Here is a 23,137-nt window from a genome sequence, read left to right as displayed (position 1 = left end):
AGCAGGAATTTGATGCCATAGAGTTCACCATCTGAAGCTGCCACAGTCTCCATGGGAACTGATTCTTGTAGTCTGGAGACCAGTTGTAATTCTGAAATATCTCCAGGTCCCACCTGGAGTTTGGCATTTGACAACCCAGATCGCCATTGGTTAATGTATTACCTATTGTTTAAACCTAGGCTTTGAACTTGTCCTGGGCCTATGACACTCAAGGAACTAGCCAGCATGCCAGAATATTTGCCTTGAGAAGCTAGTTACCTTCAAATATTCTTTTGTTTCTTTCAATTAGATATTATTGAGATATCAAAATGTTAGATTCTTTCATGGTACAGCAAGGGAAAAACCAGCTTCTTACATTATGTGTTATAGACAGGGCTATTTTTGGGCAGGAACGCACAGGAACGGAGTTCCGGTTGGCTCCCAAGTTGGCCATGCCCAGCAGGAACTCATTAGCATAATAGGCCACACCCAACAGCAGGAACTCATTAGGATTGGCTACATTAGGGGTGTGTGGCCTAACATTTGGAGGAGTTCCTGCTACAAAAAAGGTCCTGGGTTTTGACAACAAACAAGGTAAACAGAATAACAAGCAAAAGGTGGGTGTGGCTGGATAACCACACTTCTGGTAACATGGGGGTGCGGCCTAATGTGCTAATGAGCTGTGCTGTCAGGGGTGTGGCCCAATATGCTAATGTGTTCCTGCTGTTGGGTGTGGCCTATTATGCTAATGAGTTCCTGCTGGGCTTTTTCTACAAAAAGAGCCCTGTGTACCTTACTGAACCTGCAGTATTCAAAGCAACTTTCACAAATGAGCTGCATTTTGCACGCTATGGCTTATATAAAAATATTGTGATATTTGAAGCAATGTTTTTAAAAGTTATTTGTTTCTTTAAAACATTTCTATACTATGTTTTCAATTCAAAAAGGTTCCTAAGGTCATTATATTTTAAAATACACTTTGAAAAACCATATACACTACAAATACCCAGTGAATATAAAGAGACATGCCACTGCAAGTATTTATACTTAAAAGAAGATGCATAGCAGCTTTAAACATATAGAATTAAGGGTGTGCATTTGGGTTTACCTGAATCGAAAATATACCCCCCTCCCCCCCAAAAAAAACCTTATTGGTATTTTCAGGCATATTTTGGCTTCCCAAATGTATCGAAATTTTTCAGGAGAACAAAAAAAAAAATCCCCAGAAAAATTCTGGATATATTCGGGAATTACCACCAAAACTGGCTTCTCAGCAGAGCCCCAACAGGATCAGCTCCTGTGTGGGCTCAGATGGGAAGTCCAGTTTAAATAAGGCTGCCCAGCAGAGCCTAAGCTGAACCTGTGGGGAGAGTTCTCCCTGCAGGATCAGCTTCTTGGCAAGATCTGTTGGGCAACCTGGTCTAAAGGATCTGCCCAAAAGAGCCCCAGCTGAGCCACATCTCAGCTGTTTTTAGTAGCTTTGCCACTTTTTTTTCCTCCGTGTTTTTTGGTTCGAGTCTATTGGACACCCAAAAATTCAGGATTTCCAAAATATCCTGGATCTAAATACTTCACTGGTATTCGGATTCAGGTGGTTTTTTTCTTTCTTTCAGGATTTCAGGTCTAATAGATCTGAACTGAAAAATGCCAAGAAAAAAACTGCACACCCCTATGTAGAATAAAACGTCCCGGTGTGTACCTGCTGAATGTGTAGTATATGAAGCAGCCCTAAAAGACAGGGATGTTACACTACAGGAATTGCTGGGGGAATATGTAACAAGCTGCAAAACATCTCAGCTGTGGTTTCCTCTCCTTCCTGTTGCATCTATAAGGTTTGTGTATGGCCAGACATGCAAGCCCTTGAGTGCAAGTTAAGGATCAAGAGCCAAAGGGCCAAGAAAAAGTTTGCTGTTTGGGTTATCATACAGAAATATTTATATCATACTCATGCTTCCATGACACAAATTTTTATATAAGTAAATTTATATTAATAAAATAAGAAAATGTAATTTAATATATTATTTGGCCTATATAAATAGAATGCAGGCTCTAGAGAACACATGCTCCTCAGCCTGCTGAAAATATGAAGCTGCCTTATACTGAATCAGAAACTGGCCCAAATGCCAACAGTTCTCTTAGGTCTCAGAGATATCCACTCCTGCTTCCCCATATCTTTTAAACTGTAGAGCCTGAGGACTGAACCTGCAACCATCTGTATGCAAAGCTTTGAGGTATTATGGCTTTTGCCAAAAAGCTTGTAGACAGTCACTATCAAGTGTGACAGTTATTTATCTTTCAATGTTTTTTAAAGAGCTATATATATATATATATATATATTATTAGAAGCCCTCCCACTGTTGACCCCCCCCAAGCACCAAGAAGACAGAGCATCACTTGCCCCAGAGCCCCTAGCTATACCTTGTGGCTAATAGCCACTGATGGACCTCTGCTCCATATGCTTATCTAATTCCCTTTTGAAGCCGTCCATGCTTGTAGCACCCACCACTTCCTGTGGCAGTGAATTCCATGTGTTAATCACTCTTTGGGTGAAGAAGTACTTCCTTTTATCCGTTCTAACCCGACCGCTCTGCAGTTTCATGGAGTGCCCACGAGTTCTTGTATTGTGAGAAAGGGAGAAAAGTACCTCTTTCTTTACCTGCTCTTTCCCATGCATAATCTTATAAACCTCGATCATGTCACCCCTCAGTCGTCTTTTCTCCAATGGAATAAATGAGAATTATTATATAATGAGAATTATATATAATGGAATTAATGGAATTAATGAGAATTATTGTTAAGGAGAATCACCATTATAAAATTAAATGATTTGCACCATTTCAAAATAAATCTGGGCTATTCAGTGTTAGGTCTAGTAGTAATCATGCAACTTATAATTCAGTTGTACACATACAATAAAGAAAAAACTGGCTAATTCTTTCTAAGAAGTATGCAAATTAGGAAGAAGTAAGTTTAGCATTAACACGGGGGAATTTTACTTGGGAACATTTATATTTCAAGAAGATACTGATTTTAGTTCCCATGCAATGGACTATCCATCACACTCTCTGTCAATAAGCTCATTATAGAGGAGAGATTCCAGTAAAATTAAACACACAAATCCCACTAGACATGGGCTCTTTAACAAGGATCTTATGAATAGTCTTAGTAAATAGCAACAAATTGAAGAACAGAGGGTTTAAACTACACGGTGGAGTATTTACCCAAGAAATCACAAGTCCAATTGAACAAGGTTCAGAAAAAAAAATAACGAAACGTACTTTTGCATGGTTCCCTTTTATTTCTGCAGGATTTATGCCAGAAACTCTCACACTGAATAGGGGCCCCAGTTGAACCAACCTGCCTAGGAAAATTATGGAGTTGGTTTATTTGGGATTTTTCTGAAACTTTTCCTTGTCAAGAAACTTGATCATTCATTTCTGTATCTTTATGAAGCAAAGTCAAAACGGTCAATAGTTTTTGTGTATTATATTATATGTAAAGTTTAACTGCATTTCTAACACAATTTAAAAGACATCATAGAAGTCCTCTAAAACTCTATCTCATAGAATAAGCTGGATCTAAACCTGCATTTCATGAATGGAATGGCATTTCTACTTAACAAGGGAGGGGTCATTTTCACTGATTCCCCTTTACTTCTGCAGCCCTCCATTCCACATTGTATCTGAGAGCGCAGGTGGTATGACATAAAGGGGGCTACATCAAAGATCTATACTACAAGCCAGGACCCGGACCCACCTGGGTCCTGTTTGCACAGCTGCAGGGAAGGGTGAGAGCAGGGAGCAGCCATGGACCCCCTCCCCTCCTTTGCCAGGCAGAGGGGGCAGGCTGAGCCAAGTGCAGGAAGCTGGAACTTGCTGATGTGGTGCTAACCCTATGAGCTGGCTTGGAGGGGACGTGGGGGGCGGGGGCACCTGATGGCTATTTAGGGCACCATGCCACCTCAGATTGCCATCTTTAGCCGTTGGTCAGCTTGGCCCTCCCTCCCAACCCTTTAGACAGGTTGCATGCGGGATTTGTATATTTGTTTTTCTTGCCGCAACTTGGCGGTGTAAGCATAGGGTCGGATCCATTATCAGGAAAATCAGCCTGCGGGCCCATTTCCTGAGTGTGGGGATTCCTTTAAGGGGTCTTGGCGTGAGTGGTGACTGATACGCCCAGCCCAGGGGCATGTCCGGGGAATTACCCTCATGCTCAGGTGACAGGGGAGACCACCTCTGGGCTTCCGCCCTAGTGAGATCCAAAACCTGCCATCCCAAGGTGACCAACGGAGCATCGACTGATGGGCAGATCAGTTGATGAGTAGGATCCTTGCCCCATGCTGTGCCAAGGCTTACTACAGCTATAAGCAATAAAGTTGTGACCAATTTTAATCCTCTCTTTCTGAAAATTGTGTGTGTGTGTGTGTGTTATTTCAACTGGGGAAAACATTAAAGTAGTGTAGAAGTTGTGGGTTTTAGCAGAACTTTCATCCTGGGTGCTCAGCTCAGCCCTTCACCTTGGTACTGGAGCCACAAGCAGAACATTGTTCTCAGTTGTTGTTGTTGTTGTTTTTATCCAACCCACTCTCTTTATTTCTTGAATATGTTTTATGCTAGGCCCAGTGTGTTTTAATGGTTAGAGTGTCACAGGTTCAAATCCCCATTCAGCCATGAAGGTTACTGAGCAGATTTATACCCTTTTAAACCCATTGACTTCAATGGACTTAGAAAGGTGTAATGGTGTCTAGGAATGCACTGTCAGTGACCCCAAGCCAATCATGCTTACTCAGCTTCTCACTCTTATGTCACCCTGGGTTCCTTGGAGGAAGGGTGAGATAAAATGTGATAGGTGGGTTAATTTACCACTTTTTTTTTTAGTTTATAGGCCACATTTCTCAAAGAGACTTGAGGTGGGTATACTTGCCTGTACTTAATCCCAGTCAATAAAAACCAATAAACACCCATATGCCAACTAACAAATCTTTTTTTAATCTAAAAAGTTAGGGAAATTTTGCTTAAACACACAATTTGCTCTGTTTGTTTAAATAATGCTATAACCATGGGATAAAAATGCACATTCATACACTTTAAGGTGGTGAGTGTTATTCTTTTTTCTGGTGGGCAGTCATGTTGGTCTGAAGCTGTAAAACAAAGTTTGAGTCCAGTGGCACCTTTAAGACCACCAAAGTTTTATTCAAGGTATGAGCTTTCATGTTCTACTCCCTTTCCTGAAAGCATATGTTCAGTACACAGAGATGTAATTTGTAATAAATGAGTACCCACCATAAAGAATTACTACACCTTTGAATTATGATAAGAATTACTGTTCCAAATCAAACAACAAATCATGAAGAATACCACAACTTGCAGAATACATAACCTCATACTCTTGTACCAGCTCTGCTATATACAATTAACTCTCTCTGGACTTCTCAGGTATACTAGGCCCATATTTTAATGCACACATTTATATTGATATAGTTTAACATTAAACAATTAGTTAACTCCTGTCCTTCTCACCAAACCAATGGCTTTCATAAGCATACTCACTGAAGTGCTAAAGTTCATGTAATTCTTCATATGTTTCATGGAACAATTTATATAAGGCCTGATGAATTTTGAATCACTTAAGCCAAATTCAGAATAGCAATAAAACATATTTTCAACTTGCAAATTAACTGAATTGGCAAGAAATGAAAGCAAGAGTGGAAAAGTTAGCACAAAATCCTGTTGTCCTGTATGCAGCTCATATAAAACAACAGAATGAACAAAAAAAACTGAGTAAAATACTAAACCTACAGCACAAAGGTGCAATGATGCCTTTGTAACTTATTTCAGTTATCTAGTATTTCACCCAGTTCATCTCATATATAATCACTGGGTAAGAAGAAACATGAGTACACCTTGAAAAAGGCTTCAAATGTTGCCCAGCTTAGATATTTAAAAATAGAGTTTAACTTTCCACATAGATCTGCAACGTAAAATGGTTATATAAAAACAAAGAAATAATAATAAAAGAAGGAAACAAAATAAGAAATTCAAACATGGTGCTGAAAATGGTCGTGATCAGCAACCATTGTGATTTAACTTACCCAGATGTGCTTTTCATGAGATGAAGAGAGATGGATGGAAAAGAAAAGCACACAAACATTAATGAATATATGTCAATCTATAAAGGAAATTATATGATAGATTAAGAAATTAAAATAGCGGCATAGCAAGAATGGCATTTTTTAAAAAAAGAAACATTGCCTCTCCCTCTTTTAAAACTAAATACATATCCCCATACAGAGTAAATGCATTTAGCTAGCATCAAATCATTAAAAAAAAGATTTAGAATTTTCATCAGTAACCGTAGCTTCCATACCTTTTGGTATCTGTTTTTTATACAAAGATCATGTTCAATGGACAGCACTTCAATTTAGAATATACAAAACTGGTACAATTACAAAAAAAAATAGCCTCACTGAATGTGTAAGTCAATATACAATATGTGCTCTTGTTTATGTGAGCAGTTCCTAAGTTTGTGTGACCAAGACATTATGAAAACATAGCTGACAAGGATTAGGACCTCTGTTGTGCTTCTTTCAGGGCACTTGAGAAACCCCAATCCTGCATTTGCCTGAAGGGGAAAAACCCACCATGTATAATTTATTTATTTATTTATCTGATTTATACCCTGCCCTCCTCGCTTTACAGCAGGCTCAGGGTGGCTTATACCAGTAAATACGACACAATTAAAATAACATAAAATCATCTAAAACAGTTCAATTATAAACAGTCATAATTTATTAAGTGCTGCATAATAAATAGTTGTTATAAGATGGCATATAAGAGTATACACAGATCTCACCATCATTCTACTCAAGATCTTCCTGACAACGGGCAGCGCAGCCTAGGTGTTGAAAACCAAGGGCCAGGACAATAATTAAAGCTGTTAGTGTGGTGGCGGCTCCTAATTAAAGGCCTGGTGGAAGAGCTCTGTCTTGCAGGCCCTGCGGAACTGTAGAAGATCCCGCAGGGCCCTGATCTCTTCCAGGAGCTCATTCCACCAGTACAGAGCTGACACCAAAAAGGCCCTGGCCCTGGTAATAGCAAGCCTGGCATCTTTAGGGCCCGGGAGGGTCAGTCTGTTTTGTGACCCCAACCGTAGCACTCTCTGGGGTAGATATGGGGAAAGGTGGTCCCTCAGGTATGTTGGACCCTGGCCATATAGGGATTAAAAGGTAAGAACCAGCACCTTGAAGCAAATTCGGTATGCTATTGGCAGCCAGTGCAGTGTCTTTAGCACAGGCTGAATGTGCTCCCACCTGGGGAGACCCATCAGGAGCCTGGCCGCAGCATTCTGCACTAGCTGCAGCTTCTGAATCTGCAGTCTGTAGTCTAGTCTCAAGGTGACCATCGTGTGGATTACTGTTGCCAGGTCATTGCAGTTGAGGAAGGGAACCAACTGCCTAATTAGCCAAAGATAATAAAGAGCTGACTTGGCAGTGGCTGCTACCTGGGCCTCCATTGATAAGGAGGCATCCAGGAGCACTCCCAAACTCCTTACCTCCGGCGCTGGCACCAACGGCACCCCATCAAAGGTTGGGAGTAGAATCCCTACCCCCGCACCACCCTGACTCAGGCACAGGACCTCCGTCTTCACTGGATTCAGTTTCACCCGGCTCAGCCTAGCCATCCGGCCACAGCTTGTAATGCCTGGTCTAGGTCTTCCAGTATGGAGCTGGACCGACAGCGCAACATCAGATAGAGCTGGGTGTCATCAGCATACTGGTGACACCCCAGCCCATGCCTCCAGGCAATCTGGGCAAGGGGGCGCATATAGATGTTAAACAACATCAGGGAAAACACAACCCCTTGAGGCACTCCACAGTCCAGTGAGTGCCTCCTGGACTGCTGTTCCCCTAGTGCCACCCTTTGTCCCCGACCATGGAGAAAGGAGGCAAGCCATTGCAAGGCAAGCCCCTGAATTCCAATGTCAGTGAGGCAGTGGGTCAGTAGCTGATGGTCGACCGTGTCGAACGCTGCCGACAGGTCCAACAACAACAACACCGCTGAACTGCCCTGATCCAAATGCCTTCAGAGGTCGTTCGTGAGAGTGACCAGTGCTGTCTCCATCCCGTGTCAAGGGCGGAAGCCGGACTGGAAGGGATCTAAGATGGAAGCATCATCCAAAAAGCTCTGTAGCTGAAATGCTACTGCCCTCTCTATTAATTTACCCAAATAGGGCAAATTGGAAACCAGCTGATAGTTGGCCAATTCAGCTGGATCCAAAGATGGTTTTTTCAAGAGAGGGCGAACCACTGCCTCCTTGAGCACCCCAGGGAACTGTCCCTCTGTGAGGGACGTTGATAATCTCCCTCAAGGTGCTTCATAACCCATCGCAGCCAGCTTTAATGAGCCATGACGGGCACAGATCAAGGCAGCATGTGGTAGGGCGAACAGCTAGGAGCAGTTTGTCAACTTCTTCTAGGTTGAGTGGGCTGAAATGATACAAAACCAGAATCGAAGACGTGCATGGAGCCTCGAGCTCACTCACTGTATAACTAGTCTCTAAGTGTTGTATATTCATCTTTCTTGACTAAGACTGCTGAATCTTATAATTTACTTTGTTTGGGGGCAGGTTATGTCCATTGCACCAAATAAATACTCCCTTGGTGGATGTTAGAGCTTTTAACATATAATGGCTTCTTATGAGCCCTCACAAGAGAAACAGTCACAAATTCCATGCCAGAATAGGCTATCGTGAATAATGGACAATTAAGAGGCATGAAATAATAAATGTTCTTAAGGGCTTGACAAAACCATGCATCCTTATGGGCTACACTAATTTCAAAAAACAGGTGGCTAGTAATCATAGTGTTATGCAATTAATGTGATTTTGATTTGTTTGCAAAATTGCACTTAATTATTAGACTCATTAAAAGCAGTTTTTTGTACTTGACAAAATTATTATTTTTGTTAAAGATAAACAAGCCAAACATGTCTGGTTTAAAAGTCAACAAAAATAAAAAGGACCTGATAGAGCATGGGAGATATACAAAGTGAGGAGATCTATACAAATTTTGAAACTCTATACCGAGAGGCTGCTGCAGTGGTTAAAATGCGCCCCACACAGCAGCCTCATCTGCAGAGACTGCTATTCATAAAAACCATACATTCAACTGAATTTCCTCTCCATCCAGCCTGGGCTAACACACTTAATATAATTTGTACAAGGAATTCAGAGCAGCCACATCACAATCTGTGTACAGAGCAAACTAAATATAACAGAGCATATAGCAATTCAATGGATAACTGAACGTAATCTACCCCAACTGAGATCTGGGAACCCCTGAGGACATGCATGGCTTTTATAAGGACAGACAGTGAGCCCATCTTGTACCCATCTGGCTAACATGAAAATGGAACTATCTATGTTTTCTAGGAATGGGAGCACCACTCGGGATCCATAGACAATAATAAAAAGGTAAAGGTGTCCCTTGCTCAAAAGCTAATCAAATCCAACTCTAGGGGGTGGTGCTCATCTTCATTTCGAAGCCGAAGAGCCAGCACTGACTGAAGATGTTTCCATGTGGCCGTCATGACTAAATGCCAAGGTGCACAGAACGTTGTTACCTTCCCACCAAAGTGGTACCTATTTATCTACTTGCAATTTCTTGCTTTCGATCTGTTAGACTGGCAGGAGCTGAGGCCAGAGACGAGAGCTCACTCCATCATGCAGCACTAGGGTCTTGAATTGCCGAGCTACAGACAGTCCAGTCTGCAACTCAGCGTCTTAACCTCTAAGCCACTGTGGCCCCTTTTTAGACAATAATAGCCAATGACACTTTTCAACTGAATACTGGAAGTTCAGGTTTTGAGTCATATTATTCTTTATTTATATGAGCAGCTCTTAAAGCTTTTCCAGGCACCTTTCCACCTGTTAAGCTAGATTCTGGCTGAAAAGTATTAACCAGTATAGAAGTTTTCTGCTATCTCCAGTGCAAAGTCCCTTTCAGTCACATGGTGAGATTGACAAGACCTTGAGCCAAGGCTTTTTGAGTGTGGCCCTATTTTATTTTATTCGACTTATATCCCACCCCCTCTGCATGGCAGGCTCAGGGCAGGTTACATCAAATTTGATAAAAATACAAAATACACAATTAATACAATTAAAACACTAGTGAAATACCACAATGGCCTTCATCTAGTGCCGTTGTCATTGACATTAAAACCTCACAGATGCCAACTCTGGTATGCAGTTCTGACGCATTGAGGGGAGGCCCAGTAAAGAGGGATGTCCCCATGTCCCCATGTCCCATCCTCGTCGCCAATTGTTAAGTCCGGCGCTTAACAATGAGTCGGAGAGTGATTCAGCAAAAGACTCAAGTTTATTCAGCTCTTTGTTCACTTCTTCGACACGGTACATCATCTGATAGCCCGAACAGTTTGTCCATTGAAACTGCTCAGTATTTAAACATTCCCGGCTAATGTAGCCACTCCTACTATACACAAATCAACCTATCAGGTTGAGCGCATAAGGACCAATCACAAACGTTCCCGCTTGCAGCTTGCTTGAATGTGATTGGGTCGTTAGTCTCGGACTTGAATCCCCTGTCCAAGACGAAGCTTAACATAGCTTCCCAATGGGATGTTTCACACACATCCTAATGTACTCATGGCAGCTATGAATACATTACAGGACGTCTGTCGTCCTAGTTATAAGCCTGGCAGAAGAGCTCCGCCTTGCAGGCCCTGAGGAACTGTAAAAGGTCCCGCAGGGCCCTGATCTCGTATGGGAGCTCATTCCACCAGGTAGGGGCCAGAGCTACCAGGTAGGGGCCAGCAGGGTTATCAGGCCAAGTCTGGCAACTGGTGGGAAGGCTGGGGGGGCATAGGAGGTGCATGTGACTTGCTACATCACTTCCATGTAAAAACACAGAAGTGAAAAAGGGTAACTCTAGTTTCCAGTGATATCCTAGAGCTAACCTATGACACTTTCCGGTTTTACCTAGAAGTGACACAGTGCCATTGCCAACGTTGCTTTTTTAATTTTATTTTTCTCCCACTGCCACTCAGATCAGCAGTAGGCAATGGGGGTTGCTGGCGGGAGGCCTCCTGCCATAGTGGGAGACCTGTTAAGCCTAGACACCAAAGACCTGACCTTGAAGGCCATGTACAGATACTAACCCCCCCGCAATTTTGGCTTTCAAAGTGTAGCTGATAAAGATCTCACTTTATTCTTCCAAATAGAAGCCTCATAGAACATACATGGCTTGCTGTGTGTACTTTGAAAAGGGGCTGTCCAGGGAAAAGGTGAGGAAAGAGCAGAGGGCATGGGGATGCACGAATTTTTTTTAGTCAGCATTGGAGAACCTGTTATCTAGTCAATTAAATAGACGGAAAAACTCCCAAGTTATATGAGAAGACCTTATGTTCAAGATGGTATGTAGCTCAAGAACTAATGCTGCATAATATACTAATGAACAAATTTGGTGATACAGTTAAAAAGGATTCTCTCTGAAAACAGAATCAAGAATTAATTTTGAAAGGCGATAACATTTACACAAGCTCTCTGTCATGCCTGCCCCTGCTGATGTCATGCCTGCCTTTGCTGATGCCCCTGAACAGGCTCCTGAGGACCCTGAACAGGCTCCTGAGGACAGTACTGCAGCAGAAAGGCAAAGACTGGATCCTGTAGCTGAAAGCTATCTAAGTGGTGAGGAGGATAGAGCCTCCCAGGGAACACCTGCAAGGGATCAGTCTCTGCTGCAGCCCAGTAATTCATCATCAGACTCACCTCCACCTGTAACCAGGCTCAGGAATGTAAGAAGACAACAGCTGAGAGAGCGAAGGCAGAATGCACGCATGCGTGCCAGAAGATCTCTTAGCCCTGATTACTGACAGGATCCTGTCCTCACTCCTGGCTAGCTAATGAGTTGATTAGCTAGCACTGTATATATGCAAGTCTGTTGCCAGCAGTCATTTGTGCTGGCAACGTCGTTTGTTCAGGACCTGAATCCTTGCATCTCTGCTCCAGACCTTGTGGAATTCTTCTCGGCTTGATCCTCGGCTTTTGACCTTCGGCTTTGTTGACCCTGCGTTCATCTCTGACTCCTCTGGTATTGTTGTGATTTATGGACTTGAAACTTTGGTATGTCTGACCCTGCTTTTGGACTGTGATTTAAACCTGCTTGAACCTTGCTACCTGGTTTGCCCGGCTTGACCTCGGACTGTTCCTTGTCTTTTGCTTGCTTGTGTCACGCCCCCTGGTCCTGCCGTGACACTCTCTCTCCAAACTTGCATTGTTCATTGATTTTGGAAATTAGGAATCTGCTTTTCAATTCAAATGAATTCTGAATCGAATCCTCCAAAATACTAACACTGCTATTGCTGTTTTCTCTAATAAACAATATATACATTTAAGTCTACAATAATTTTTCCACTTAATTTTACTGAAGCTGATCAGAAGCATATAACTGAGCATAATTTTTGGCTCAAAGGATCTGACCTGAGATATTAGGAATGAGAACTGGATCCTAATCGCAATCTCTGTCACTGCCCAGACTCACTATTATTTTAACAGAAACAGCTGTTCCTATTCCTGTGATTATGAATACCCTTTTCAAACCACCATGGCAATATAAACAGCTGTGGCTTTTTTATTATATGTATCTGTGCATGGATAGGTATAATTGTGCTTAATCTTGTGGAGAAAATAACAACCCAGTTAACCCAGTCTTTTAATTTAATCAAATTTTTTCATACTAGTCTTGGTTAGTATGGATCTATATAAAGAGAACTCTACATTTAAGCACAGAATGAAATAGGATTGAATTCCTGCACTGATTCCATTTGGCTTCTTTTTTCTGTGCTTCTGAATTATTGCATTTTGAAACTGACATAGGGAGAAGCTATTTGTACATCAAACAGTTAATTGTAGAACCTTGCTCACCTAAAAGCAAAACAAATTCATAGTGCAGTTGGATCAGGGAACTAAAGAAGATGCCACACTTACTATGAATTCCCTGTGTGCTATCTTTCCCAAATAAATAAATAAATAAAAGTAGTTCAGAATAAAGTACCATAGTTCAGTTTATAACACCAAGCTGTCTCAGAGCCATACTGCTCCTGTCATTTTAAGCAGAATCAGCTGTTCTTCTAAGTAAGAATCCAAGTAGATTTATGAAGCATACCTTGAATAACATCAAACTAACCACATGGGGAAGAAATGCTGATTTAACAGGCCCTTGTTTCTTGATCTTGCAGACTAGATGTAATATTATTTTTATCCATTTTATTGTCATTTTCTTCTGTGGACTGTGCAAAGAGCTCAAAAACTTGGAGTGATGTTGAGTTCTCCCTGCACCGTACACAAATGTTGATCAATTTTCTGCCTCTTGAATTGGTGGATTTCCCACTGTGAGTCACCCATATTTGATAGTATGTTTGTTTAATTCTTCCAGGAACTAATGGGACTGGGAGATTTTTGTCACTGCCCATCTTGTCTTGTATTAGCATGCTTGGAAACTGAGCAGGTGATGAGAAAGTAAAGAAATATGGAATGCTCTTGGGGGGGGGATCGAAACAAGGCTGACAATTCAGGATACCGCAGAGAGTCTCTGGGACTTTGATTCTGTTTTGCTGGGCTTCTATTGCCCTTGCTTTTTGCTGTTTTTCCACCCTCCATTGGTGGACCATAACCTGGACCCTGTAAATCCAATCCTCATCAAACGTGAAGAAAAGGTACAGGAGAGTGAGTTGGAGATTCCCTGTAAGTTTGATTTCTGTAGCTTGTACAGAATCCATTTTATACACTCCTGAACTGGCACCGGTCAAAATGACTGCTTATCAGCTGTCATTTCCCCAGATAGCACTTTTCCTGGGGGCACCTTCTTTGGGGGGCATAATTTGGTCCCCATAAATCCAATCCTCACCAAACTTGAAGGGCAAGTAGTGGAGAGTCAGCCATGTGAGTTTGGTTTCTCTACCATAGTGCTATTCTACCATGAACCTCACAAATAAAAACAGTTTGTTTGGCTCTTAAATGTTTGTGGTGGTTTGGGTTCACGAGCTGGGCATGTCGTGAACTGTCACAAACCAAATTTTTTTTGTGCCCATCTCTACTTAATAGCAAGCATAGTCATAAATATTTATTTTGTTATGAAGCTTCTCTTCCAATTCTTGAAGCAAGGAGATTTGACTTCATTTCGTCAGGAAACTGTCCCGCAAAAGAAGTAACACTTCCAAAGCTATCTTGTCATAAAAAATGTAGTGTTTTCAATCTAAAGAACGGGTACTCTGGTCCATCATGCAATAGTGGGACTTTTAAGCCACTGATGCCCAAGCAAAATTCTTTGTTTAAGCGGAACTATCCCTGGAGTAATAACAAGCAAGATCCCTAATCCCTAAAGAGCAGCAACCACACAAACTAGGGAGAATGAGTACATAGAAGAGGAACTGGGATCAAGCCTTCTAATCCTGGCCCTGATTTGTGAATTATTTTGATGGTAGGTGTAGAGACCATGTAAGTGTATGCATATATCAAAGATAGGATAAATATGTGGAGATCAGGGCAGGGCTAGTGAGTTCAATCCCCTCCCCATTCCTTCTCTCTAGATTGCTGGCTGAACAGGACTAAATTGGTGGCTGAACACAGACAACTACCAGAGCAAGTTTTCAGGAGCAAATCTCATATACAGTTAATGTCTACACAATTCAGAGGCCAGTAAAGAGTTGAACAGCAGGTAGTTTGGGCTCCAGGATGTATTCCAGTGTTCTATAACTAAATTGACATTTCAAAGCAGAAAAATTCAGAGGGGTCAGAAGGTATTCATCTGAATTTTTTTTTAAAAAACCCCTTCAATGTGAAACAGTTGGTATTTTGAAGAACATATACAAATCATTACTAAACTGACATGCTTTCCAAAGGATGGATTCCAACACAATAACTGTTCTAAAGAAAGGATCCAGTAGTTGCAATAAGTTATCTACCATATAGGGAGAAATGGAAATCCCCCATTCAATAGAACTTAACAGAGAAGAGTTGATCATAACTATCCAGGACTCTAAATCACAAAGAGATTTTCTAGTTAATTTGCTTGAAGTTTTCTCCTTCCGGTCACCATTCACGATTTAAAATGGCATTTTCTATAGTGAAGTCCAATACTTCATTTGCTTTTTGAATTCTCCAGTAAATGCTTAGTTGTCAAAGACCTAAAATAGTTTCCACATTTCTGGAAATCACCAACAAGGATTTTAACAAAAACAAGTCACTGAGCCAATTCTCAGGTCTTTTTCATATCAATAGTGAAGTATGCTGTCACAAGAAAACATGCAACTGTAAAACGGAGCCTGGACCTGTAAAACAGAGGGCCTGTAAAATGGAGCTGTTCCATCAGGCCATTGGGTGAGGTGGTGGGCATCCAATTATTCCATCTACTGGCCTCCTTTTCTGAACCTTCCATCTTTGTACGGCCCATCAGGTGAAACCCCACAGTCTGGATTATGGCCTAGCAGCTCCAGTTTTTCGAGACTATTATGGCTGCAGTCACACACACTAAATAATCCACATTCAATCCACTTTCAGTGCACTTTTCAATGAGATTTTACTGTGTGAACTGTCAAAATCCAGTTGGAAAGTGCACTGAAAGTAGATTGAAAGTGGATTATTTAGTGTGTGTGACTATAGCCCCTTACTAAGCTGCAGTGCTATTTGTCTTTCGTTTGTAGCTTTGTTTTTAACTGTTTTAACTATTTATTGTGAAATGTTTTAACTCCCATTGTGGACTCGCTGCTGTCATCTGCTTTGAGCCCGCTCATGGGGAGGGTGGAATATAAACCAAAATAAATAAATAAACCCGTATCAGAATTCAGGAAATTAAATTACTGTAAGCTAGCCCACACATTTAAATATGAAGCGATTCCACACAGTAAGCCCCTCCATCCTTAAATAGACTGGCTGTATACTAACTAGGTTACAGAAGACTTCCTCCAAAGGAAAAGCACACCAGTAGTCAGTTACCAATTAGCTTCTGATTTTAATTCAAGGTGCTGATTACTATTCATGGCCTAAGATCCACACATCTGCATAGTGGGACTGCCTTTCTCAGTATGCTTCACTGTGAACCCTTTACTCATATGAGCAAACCCTTCTGAAAGCGTCACAACAGGTGACCATACTCAAGCATTATCTCTTGTGGCTCCCACTTGGTGGAACAGCCTACTTGACAACTCAGGAAAGTTCTGACATTTTTATTCTGTAGAATGCATAAAATACAGTTATAAAATACAGGCATTTTATAGCAGACTTAAAGTTGTAATGTCTGTGGGAAAAATAGGCGGTTTTATTGCATTGTTTATCATATGTAATATAGTGTTTTTCTTGTCGAATAATAAAGTATTTTTTAAAAAAACTTCTAAAAATGTAATCCAGCTTGAGTCTCAGTGAGAAAAATGGATTATTAATTAAGTAAATAAATAATTTAGGATGTGATTAATTTGGGATTGTATATGTATTATGAATCAGCCTAATGAAAAGAGACAAGATAGAGAAGCATGATTTGAGAAGTATTCCTCTCAGGCAGCAGCACACCAGAGCAATCTGAGGCCAATTAATTAATTAATTAATTGGATTTTTATCATGCCCTTCCCTGGACGCAGGGCTCATGGCGGCTCACAACAGATTAAAAATACATATAAAACAACAAAACATTCTGCAGTTCAATAATTTAACATAATTTAACATACAAAGACAGCTCATTGATCTATAAAATGCCCAAGATTAAAAAGGGCAGTGGGCACCCCCCCCATAATTATTGAATAAGCGAAGTTGGGGGGAAGTGGAGCAGGGGAGGCCAGAATGATGAAACACCTGTTGCCTCAACCAAAGGGCCAGTGGAACATCTCCATTTTACAGGCCCTGCAGAACTGAAGCAGATCCCTCAGGGCCCTGATCTTACTCAGGAGAGTGTTCCACCAGGCCAAAGCCAGAGCTAAAAAGATGTCCTTGGGGCTGGGGACCACCAGCAGCTATTGTTCAGATGGGCATAATACTCTTTGCGGGAGAGGCAGTCCTGTAGCTATGTAGGTCCCAGACCATTTTAGGGCTTTGAAGGGTACCAAAACCTCGAACTGGTTTCGGTACTCTACTGAAAGCCAATGTAGTTGGCAGAGGACTGGTAGGATATGTACCCTAAGAGGTGTCCCCATAAGGACACACACCACTGCATTTTGGACCACTTGACGTTTCCGAGTCAAAGTCAAGGACAGCCCAGCATAGAGTGAGTTACAGTAATCCAGCGTAGAGGTGGCCATTGCATGGATCGCTGTAGCTAGATCATGAGGAGGGAGATAAGGAACCAGTTGCCTGACCAGCTGGAGATGGTAAAAAGCTGTTCTGGCAACAGCTGTGACCTGGGTCCCATAGAATGCGAGGCATCCAGGATCATACCCAGACTCCTTACCATTGGTGATAGTGTCAATGCCATCCTGCTGAGGGCTTGGAACGGGATCCCTAAGTCCATCCCTCCACAACTCAGGGATAGGACATCTGTCTTTGATGGATTTAATTTCACGTGGCTGTGCTGCAACTACAGCCATGGCTTCTAATGCCCTGGCCAGGACCTCTGGTGCAGCGTCCAGTCAGCCATCCATCAACAGATATAGCTAGGTGTCATCAGCATACTGGTGACAGCCCAGCCCAAACCTCTGGACTAACTGAGAGAGGGGGCACATGTAGATGTTAAATAACATAAGGGAGAGGATCACTTCCTGTGGGATGCCACACACCATTGGGTAGCACAGTGAAACCCTCTCCCCAATTGTCACCCTCTGCCTCCATCCATAGAGAAACAAGGTGAGCCACCACAGAGCAGCCTCCCATATCCCCACCTCAGCAAGGCAGTGAGTTATAAGGTCATAGTCGACTGTGTCAAATGTCACTGTTATATCTAGTAACAACAGCAGTACTGACTCGCCTCAGTCAAGGTGTCTCCAGAAGTCATCCATGAGGGTGACCAGAGCCATCTCTGTCCCATAACCAAGGCAGAAACCACACTGGAATTGGTCTAGGATACAGGAGTCATCCAGGAAAGCCACCTTACCCAGAAACAGCAAGTTCGACACTGGGTGGTACTTGGCCAGATCCTGAGGATCCAAAGATGGCTTTTTTGAGAGTGGTCTCACCACTGCCTCCTTCAAAGCCCCTGGGAAGGTCCCCAAACTTAGGGACAAGATAATATCTCCCAGAGGGCCCCATATTCCATCACTACCGGCTTTCAACAGCCATGATGGACATGGGTTAAGGGGGCAAATGGTGGTCTTCACAGTGTCCAGAATCCTGTCCACCTTGTCCTGAGAGAGCTGACTGAAATGGTCCAGAATAGGACCTGAAGACAGCCCCACATGTTGCTGTTTCAGAACTACAAGAAGGAAGAGGAGAGAGTGCTGCAGAGCAGAGATCTAGAACTGTCTTTGCTATTTCATACTCTTTCATATATCAGAACATTTCAAAAGACTAAAATATTATCACATTGGGGGATTTCTATGTCTAAACGACTATAGATCTACAGTAATCTGTGCAGTGTTATATGGCATTAGCCCTCTGTACCAATGACCTAACAATGTTGAATGGTTAGCATGTATTTGCTCTATTGATGACACACTAAGATTAAATGAGTAGTAAAGAAACACCAAAAAGTAGGTATATGCTGTCCACCTAATACTGAACCCACTTTCCTTTTCTGATTGTTAATGGGAGACTTCTGTTAATTCATATTTAGAAAAAAAGGGAGTTAGGCAAGGAAAGTGTTATAATACTTTGTAGCCAAACAATACAACTATGATTTTGAACCTAGAAGCTCGATAGTCCCTAACCTTTTTGAGTCTGCAGGCACCTTTGGAATTCTGACACAGCATGGTGGTGCAGCCATTAAATGGCTGTTGCAGGAGGTGGAGTCAGACACAAACTGGCTGCCACAGTTTACTTTCAATCACACTGTGAAGATTCATGTGCTGTGGTGGCAGCTGCTGCCAAAGCAACATCTTTAAAAAACTGCCAATCCAATCCAATCTCTAATGGCCAATCAGAAGCCTTTCTGAGCAAAAGTTCCATCTGGCGCCATACACTTTCTAAAAGCACTTGGTGGTCACCAGGAGAGATATAATATAATATAGAGCAGGGATCCCCAATGTGGTAACTGGTGCCCGCCAAGTGTTTTTAGAAAGTGGATGGGGCCAGATAGAGCTTAGATTATATCCTTTCATATATTTGTCATTGTTCCTTCTTGTATGAAGCAGGAGGCACAGTTCTTTTGAAGCTTTCTTGTACCATATTCAGGTAACCAAAAGACAGCTCTTTAAACTGTACGATGTTGCTTCTCTTGAAAAGCACAGGATGTACTTAGCAGCAGCATGGAATCCTGAAAACACCTTAAACTAGGCCAGTATTAAAGCAAATATATTCAAGACAGTATTTCCCTATTGCAATTATTGCACTGCCTGTAGGAAAGGATATTTGAAGCGTTTCTTAATGTAGCACACTAGGGATGGGCATGAACCAGCTAATGAACTAAAATCTGTGATGAATTTTGGCTGGTTCATGGTTCACAAAGTGAAGTTTGTGGCAGGTCAACGAGCACAAACTTTCAAGTTGTTTGTGGAGGTTTGTGGCAGCTTGTGAACAGATACATTTCCAGACAGTTTCCACTCAATATGTTGTTGAAGGCTTTCACGGCCAGAGTTCATTAGTTGTTGTAGATTTTCCAGGGTGTATGGCTGTGGTTTTAGCATTGTAGTACCTGATGTTTTCCCAGCAGCTGTGACTGGCATCTTTAGAGGTGTAACACAGAAAGATGAAGTACTTTCTGTGTCAATGTGAGAAGAAAAATGGTAGGTAGGTAATTTATATCTACTCAGGAAGGTGGGGTAAGGCTAAGTCATTATCCTGTAGAGTTTCCCAGGCTGTGACATGCTAATGGAGGAGTTTTCCTGAGGAGGTTCTTTTGCTGGATTGGCTATTGAAATTCTAATCTTATCTGTAGTGCTGCTGGCAAAACGGCAGGTACTACAATGCCAAGACCACAGCTAGTTTCTACTCAGTCTAAATGTTTACCAAACTTCAAAGCAATGGGAGGACAGAACTTGGAGGGCATGTAGAGGAGCATCTGGGGGAGGCCCCCTGTGACTTTGATGTCTCTATCTTGCACAAGATCCAATTTGTACACTCCTGAACCTCCTGAACCTGTGCCTGTCATTTCCTCAGAAAGCATTTTCCTGGGGGCACCCTTTTGGAGGGGGCATAACTCAGACCCCATAAATCCAATCCTCACCAAACTCAGAAGGCAGGTAGAGGAGAGTAAGCCAGAGGGGCTTTTCTAGCTTGCACAAATTCCATTCTATACACTCCTGAACCTGCACCTGTCATTTCCTCAGAAAGCACTTTCCTGGGGCACCTTCTTTGGGGGGCCATAACTCGGACCGATAAATCCAATCCTTACCAATCTTGGGTGGCAGATCAAGGAGAGTCAGCTGGAGATCTCCTGTGACTTTGGTGTCTCTAGCGTGCTGGGGCAGGTGTTCTACCACAAGACAAACCTCACGAAATGAACAGGTTCGTTTGGCAGCTAAAAGTTCATGAAGGTTAGTGGTTTGTGAATTGGGCATGCCACAAACTGCACCAAAACTGAATCACATTTTCCCAGTTCATGCCCATCCCTATGGCACACTATACACCCATTTTATAAAAAACCAACATTCATTTTCATTTTTCATTCAAAAAGCTGTAATCTAGAGACCTTTCAATATGTACAAGAAAGATATGTTGATTAATGAGAGGGCAAGAAAAAAGCTTACCGAGACAAAAATCAATTTTAAATTATTAAGGATGTGACTTTGACTTTAATGACTTTTGAACTCTGTAGACAATGGGGCATATGCATGATCATCAGAAAGTCTGGTTCTGATTCCTTCTAAGCACATACAAACATATGAGAAGACTATGAAGAAAATTCCAATTTGGACCATTATGAGAAGAAGAAGGAGGAGGAGGTGGAGGAGGAGGAGGAGGAGGAGATTGGATTTATACCCCGCCCTTCACTTGGAGTCTCAGAGCGGCTTACAAACTCCTTTCCCTTCCCCTCCCCACAACAGACACCCTGTGAGGTGGGTGGGGCTGAGAGAGCTCTGACAGAAACTGCTCTTTTTCAAGGAAAGCTGTGCCAGAGCTTGTGACTGACCCAAGGTCACATCAGCAGGTGCAAGTGGAGGAGTGGGGAATCAAACCCGGTTCTCCCAGATTAGAGTCCGCGCACTTAACCACTACACCAAACTGGCACTTTAAAACACTAAATGCTATTTTTACAGCTTTTATCCCCCATTTTTTAAAACACATTTTTTCTCTACACAGCATGAACACATTGAGAAACAGGAATAATTAAATTTTGTCATAGTCTTTTTGGGTGTCTTAAGTCATAGCATCTGCTGGAAGGTAATGTTACAAGTAGGCGCAGCACAAGGAACCATAATTATCTCATAATTTGTGTATACAAAAATCTAAGTTGTCACCTTCATGGCTTAAAATTTTTTATTTTATTTATTTAAGACATTTTTACCCCGTCCTCCCCGCAAGCAAACAAATTTACTACAGCATTTGCATGTTATAACAGACTATTCATTGATAAATAAAAACACTTTCTGTTCCTCATATTCCCATTAAAGGAACAGAAACTATCCGTTGTGGTTACTCATTAAAACTGCACTTGGCACAAGTACCGCATTTATTTTTTTTGCAAACGTACACCATTAAAATTCTAAACTCATACCATTTTGTCAGTTACAATAAATGATATAATTATAAAGTGTATTATCAGTTTTGTTCACTAGATAGGTTCTTACTGAGAGAAATACCTACCGGGTCTACTAAGAGATGCAACTGATGCCAACCCAGCACCAAGGGGATGTACTAACATATGACATCATGAAAAGAGCATGGCCAAGTAACTTACTTTTTCTTTAGTCTTCGATCTTTCTCTGCCTGTGTCCCAAGTTTACCCAGTCCCAGAGAATCTTGTACAGCAGCTTCAGTTTCCATGTAGCCTCCTATGTTAAAAAAGGAAAGACATTTTCCCCTTATAATTCTTTTCAAGAGTTCTATTAGCTTCACATTTTGTTTGTGAGATTTAAATTTGATTGGGGGGTGGTGGAATCCCTAGGGCTATAAATCCTAAAGCTGCTTATTGGCCTGCAATCTACCTTGGGATGAATATGACTATTTACAAGGAAACCATGTTCTAGATTTAAATGCATTTTAAAAACTATGAAAGGATGTATGTGTTCAGTTCACAACAAATTCCTACAGTATCAAACAAAAAGATTGTATTAGGTTTGTCTACCTGCAGAAAATGGGACAGGTGGGAGAAATGTTCCTTGTTTGCCTGCCTGCCAGAAACAGATCTTAATCAAGGAATATAAGCATGTGTCCTCTAAACAACTGGGATTTCTGAAAAGGACTTCCTGTGTTGCTTGAAAAATATTGCTTAAAGTCTATCATTTCTAAATGGCAAACACTCAGAGGAATGTGCTTTCATCCAGAGTTCTGGGATTTTATTGTTTTTCTAAAGACACTGAAAAAATCTATGGCCCTAGTTACATTAGAGGTTAATTGTATTTTATACTGAAAGTTGGATGGCAGCTATATGATAAACCCTGAGTTTATGGTAAAGGAACTTTGGCTTCTTATGTATTAATGAAAGAATGAAATTTGGTGGCTGTATTCCTACAGTAGCTTCCTGAAGAATAGAAATATCTCAGAGTGATTTGAGGAAGTACAACTTCACATGTTTTTGCCCCACTGTCACCTCTGGCCAAACAGCCTTTTCAGTTTTTTGGAACCATAAAAATGTTGCACATTCTGTTCAATCGAAGTGAAAATGGAATGAATGTACATACCAAGATCACCTATTTATTTTTTGTACACTTTCTGCTGTTTGAAAACAAACTATTGTCCATACCCCTCCATAGGGGAGAGAAGACATAATATCATGCATGCATATACTTTTAAATCAAACGCAATATGGTTGCGGTCACATGCGCCAGAAAAAATGGAGGGGGGAAGCAAGGCTATTTCCTCCGGAGGAATTTGGCTTGTAGTTGCATGACCACACCTCCCTTTGATG

The 23,137-nt window shown here is 41.7% G+C and overlaps 1 protein-coding gene across 8 annotated transcripts in view; it reads right to left on the bottom strand.

Moving 5' to 3' along the window:
* The window catches only part of PPFIA2 (protein tyrosine phosphatase, receptor type, f polypeptide (PTPRF), interacting protein (liprin), alpha 2), a 414,803-nt gene that overhangs the window by 27,132 nt on the left and 364,534 nt on the right, over positions 1–23,137 (bottom strand). For 7 of the 8 annotated variants that reach the window (XM_015413721.1, XM_015413717.1, XM_015413720.1 and 4 more), the window contains one exon: positions 21,968–22,061. In XM_015413721.1, the coding sequence (XP_015269207.1) occupies positions 21,968–22,061 (94 nt within the window). Of the gene's footprint in view, positions 1–6,070; positions 6,080–21,967; positions 22,062–23,137 lie in introns of all 8 variants that reach the window. The other variant, XM_015413722.1, reaches the window with a different exon arrangement.

The sequence above is a fragment of the Gekko japonicus genome, unplaced genomic scaffold (assembly GCF_001447785.1).
Source record: "Gekko japonicus isolate JY-2015 unplaced genomic scaffold, Gekko_japonicus_V1.1 scaffold649, whole genome shotgun sequence".
Classification (NCBI taxonomy): domain Eukaryota; kingdom Metazoa; phylum Chordata; class Lepidosauria; order Squamata; family Gekkonidae; genus Gekko; species Gekko japonicus.
The sequence above is the reverse complement of the archived record's forward strand: the minus strand, read 5'-3'. Positions and strand labels throughout refer to the sequence as shown.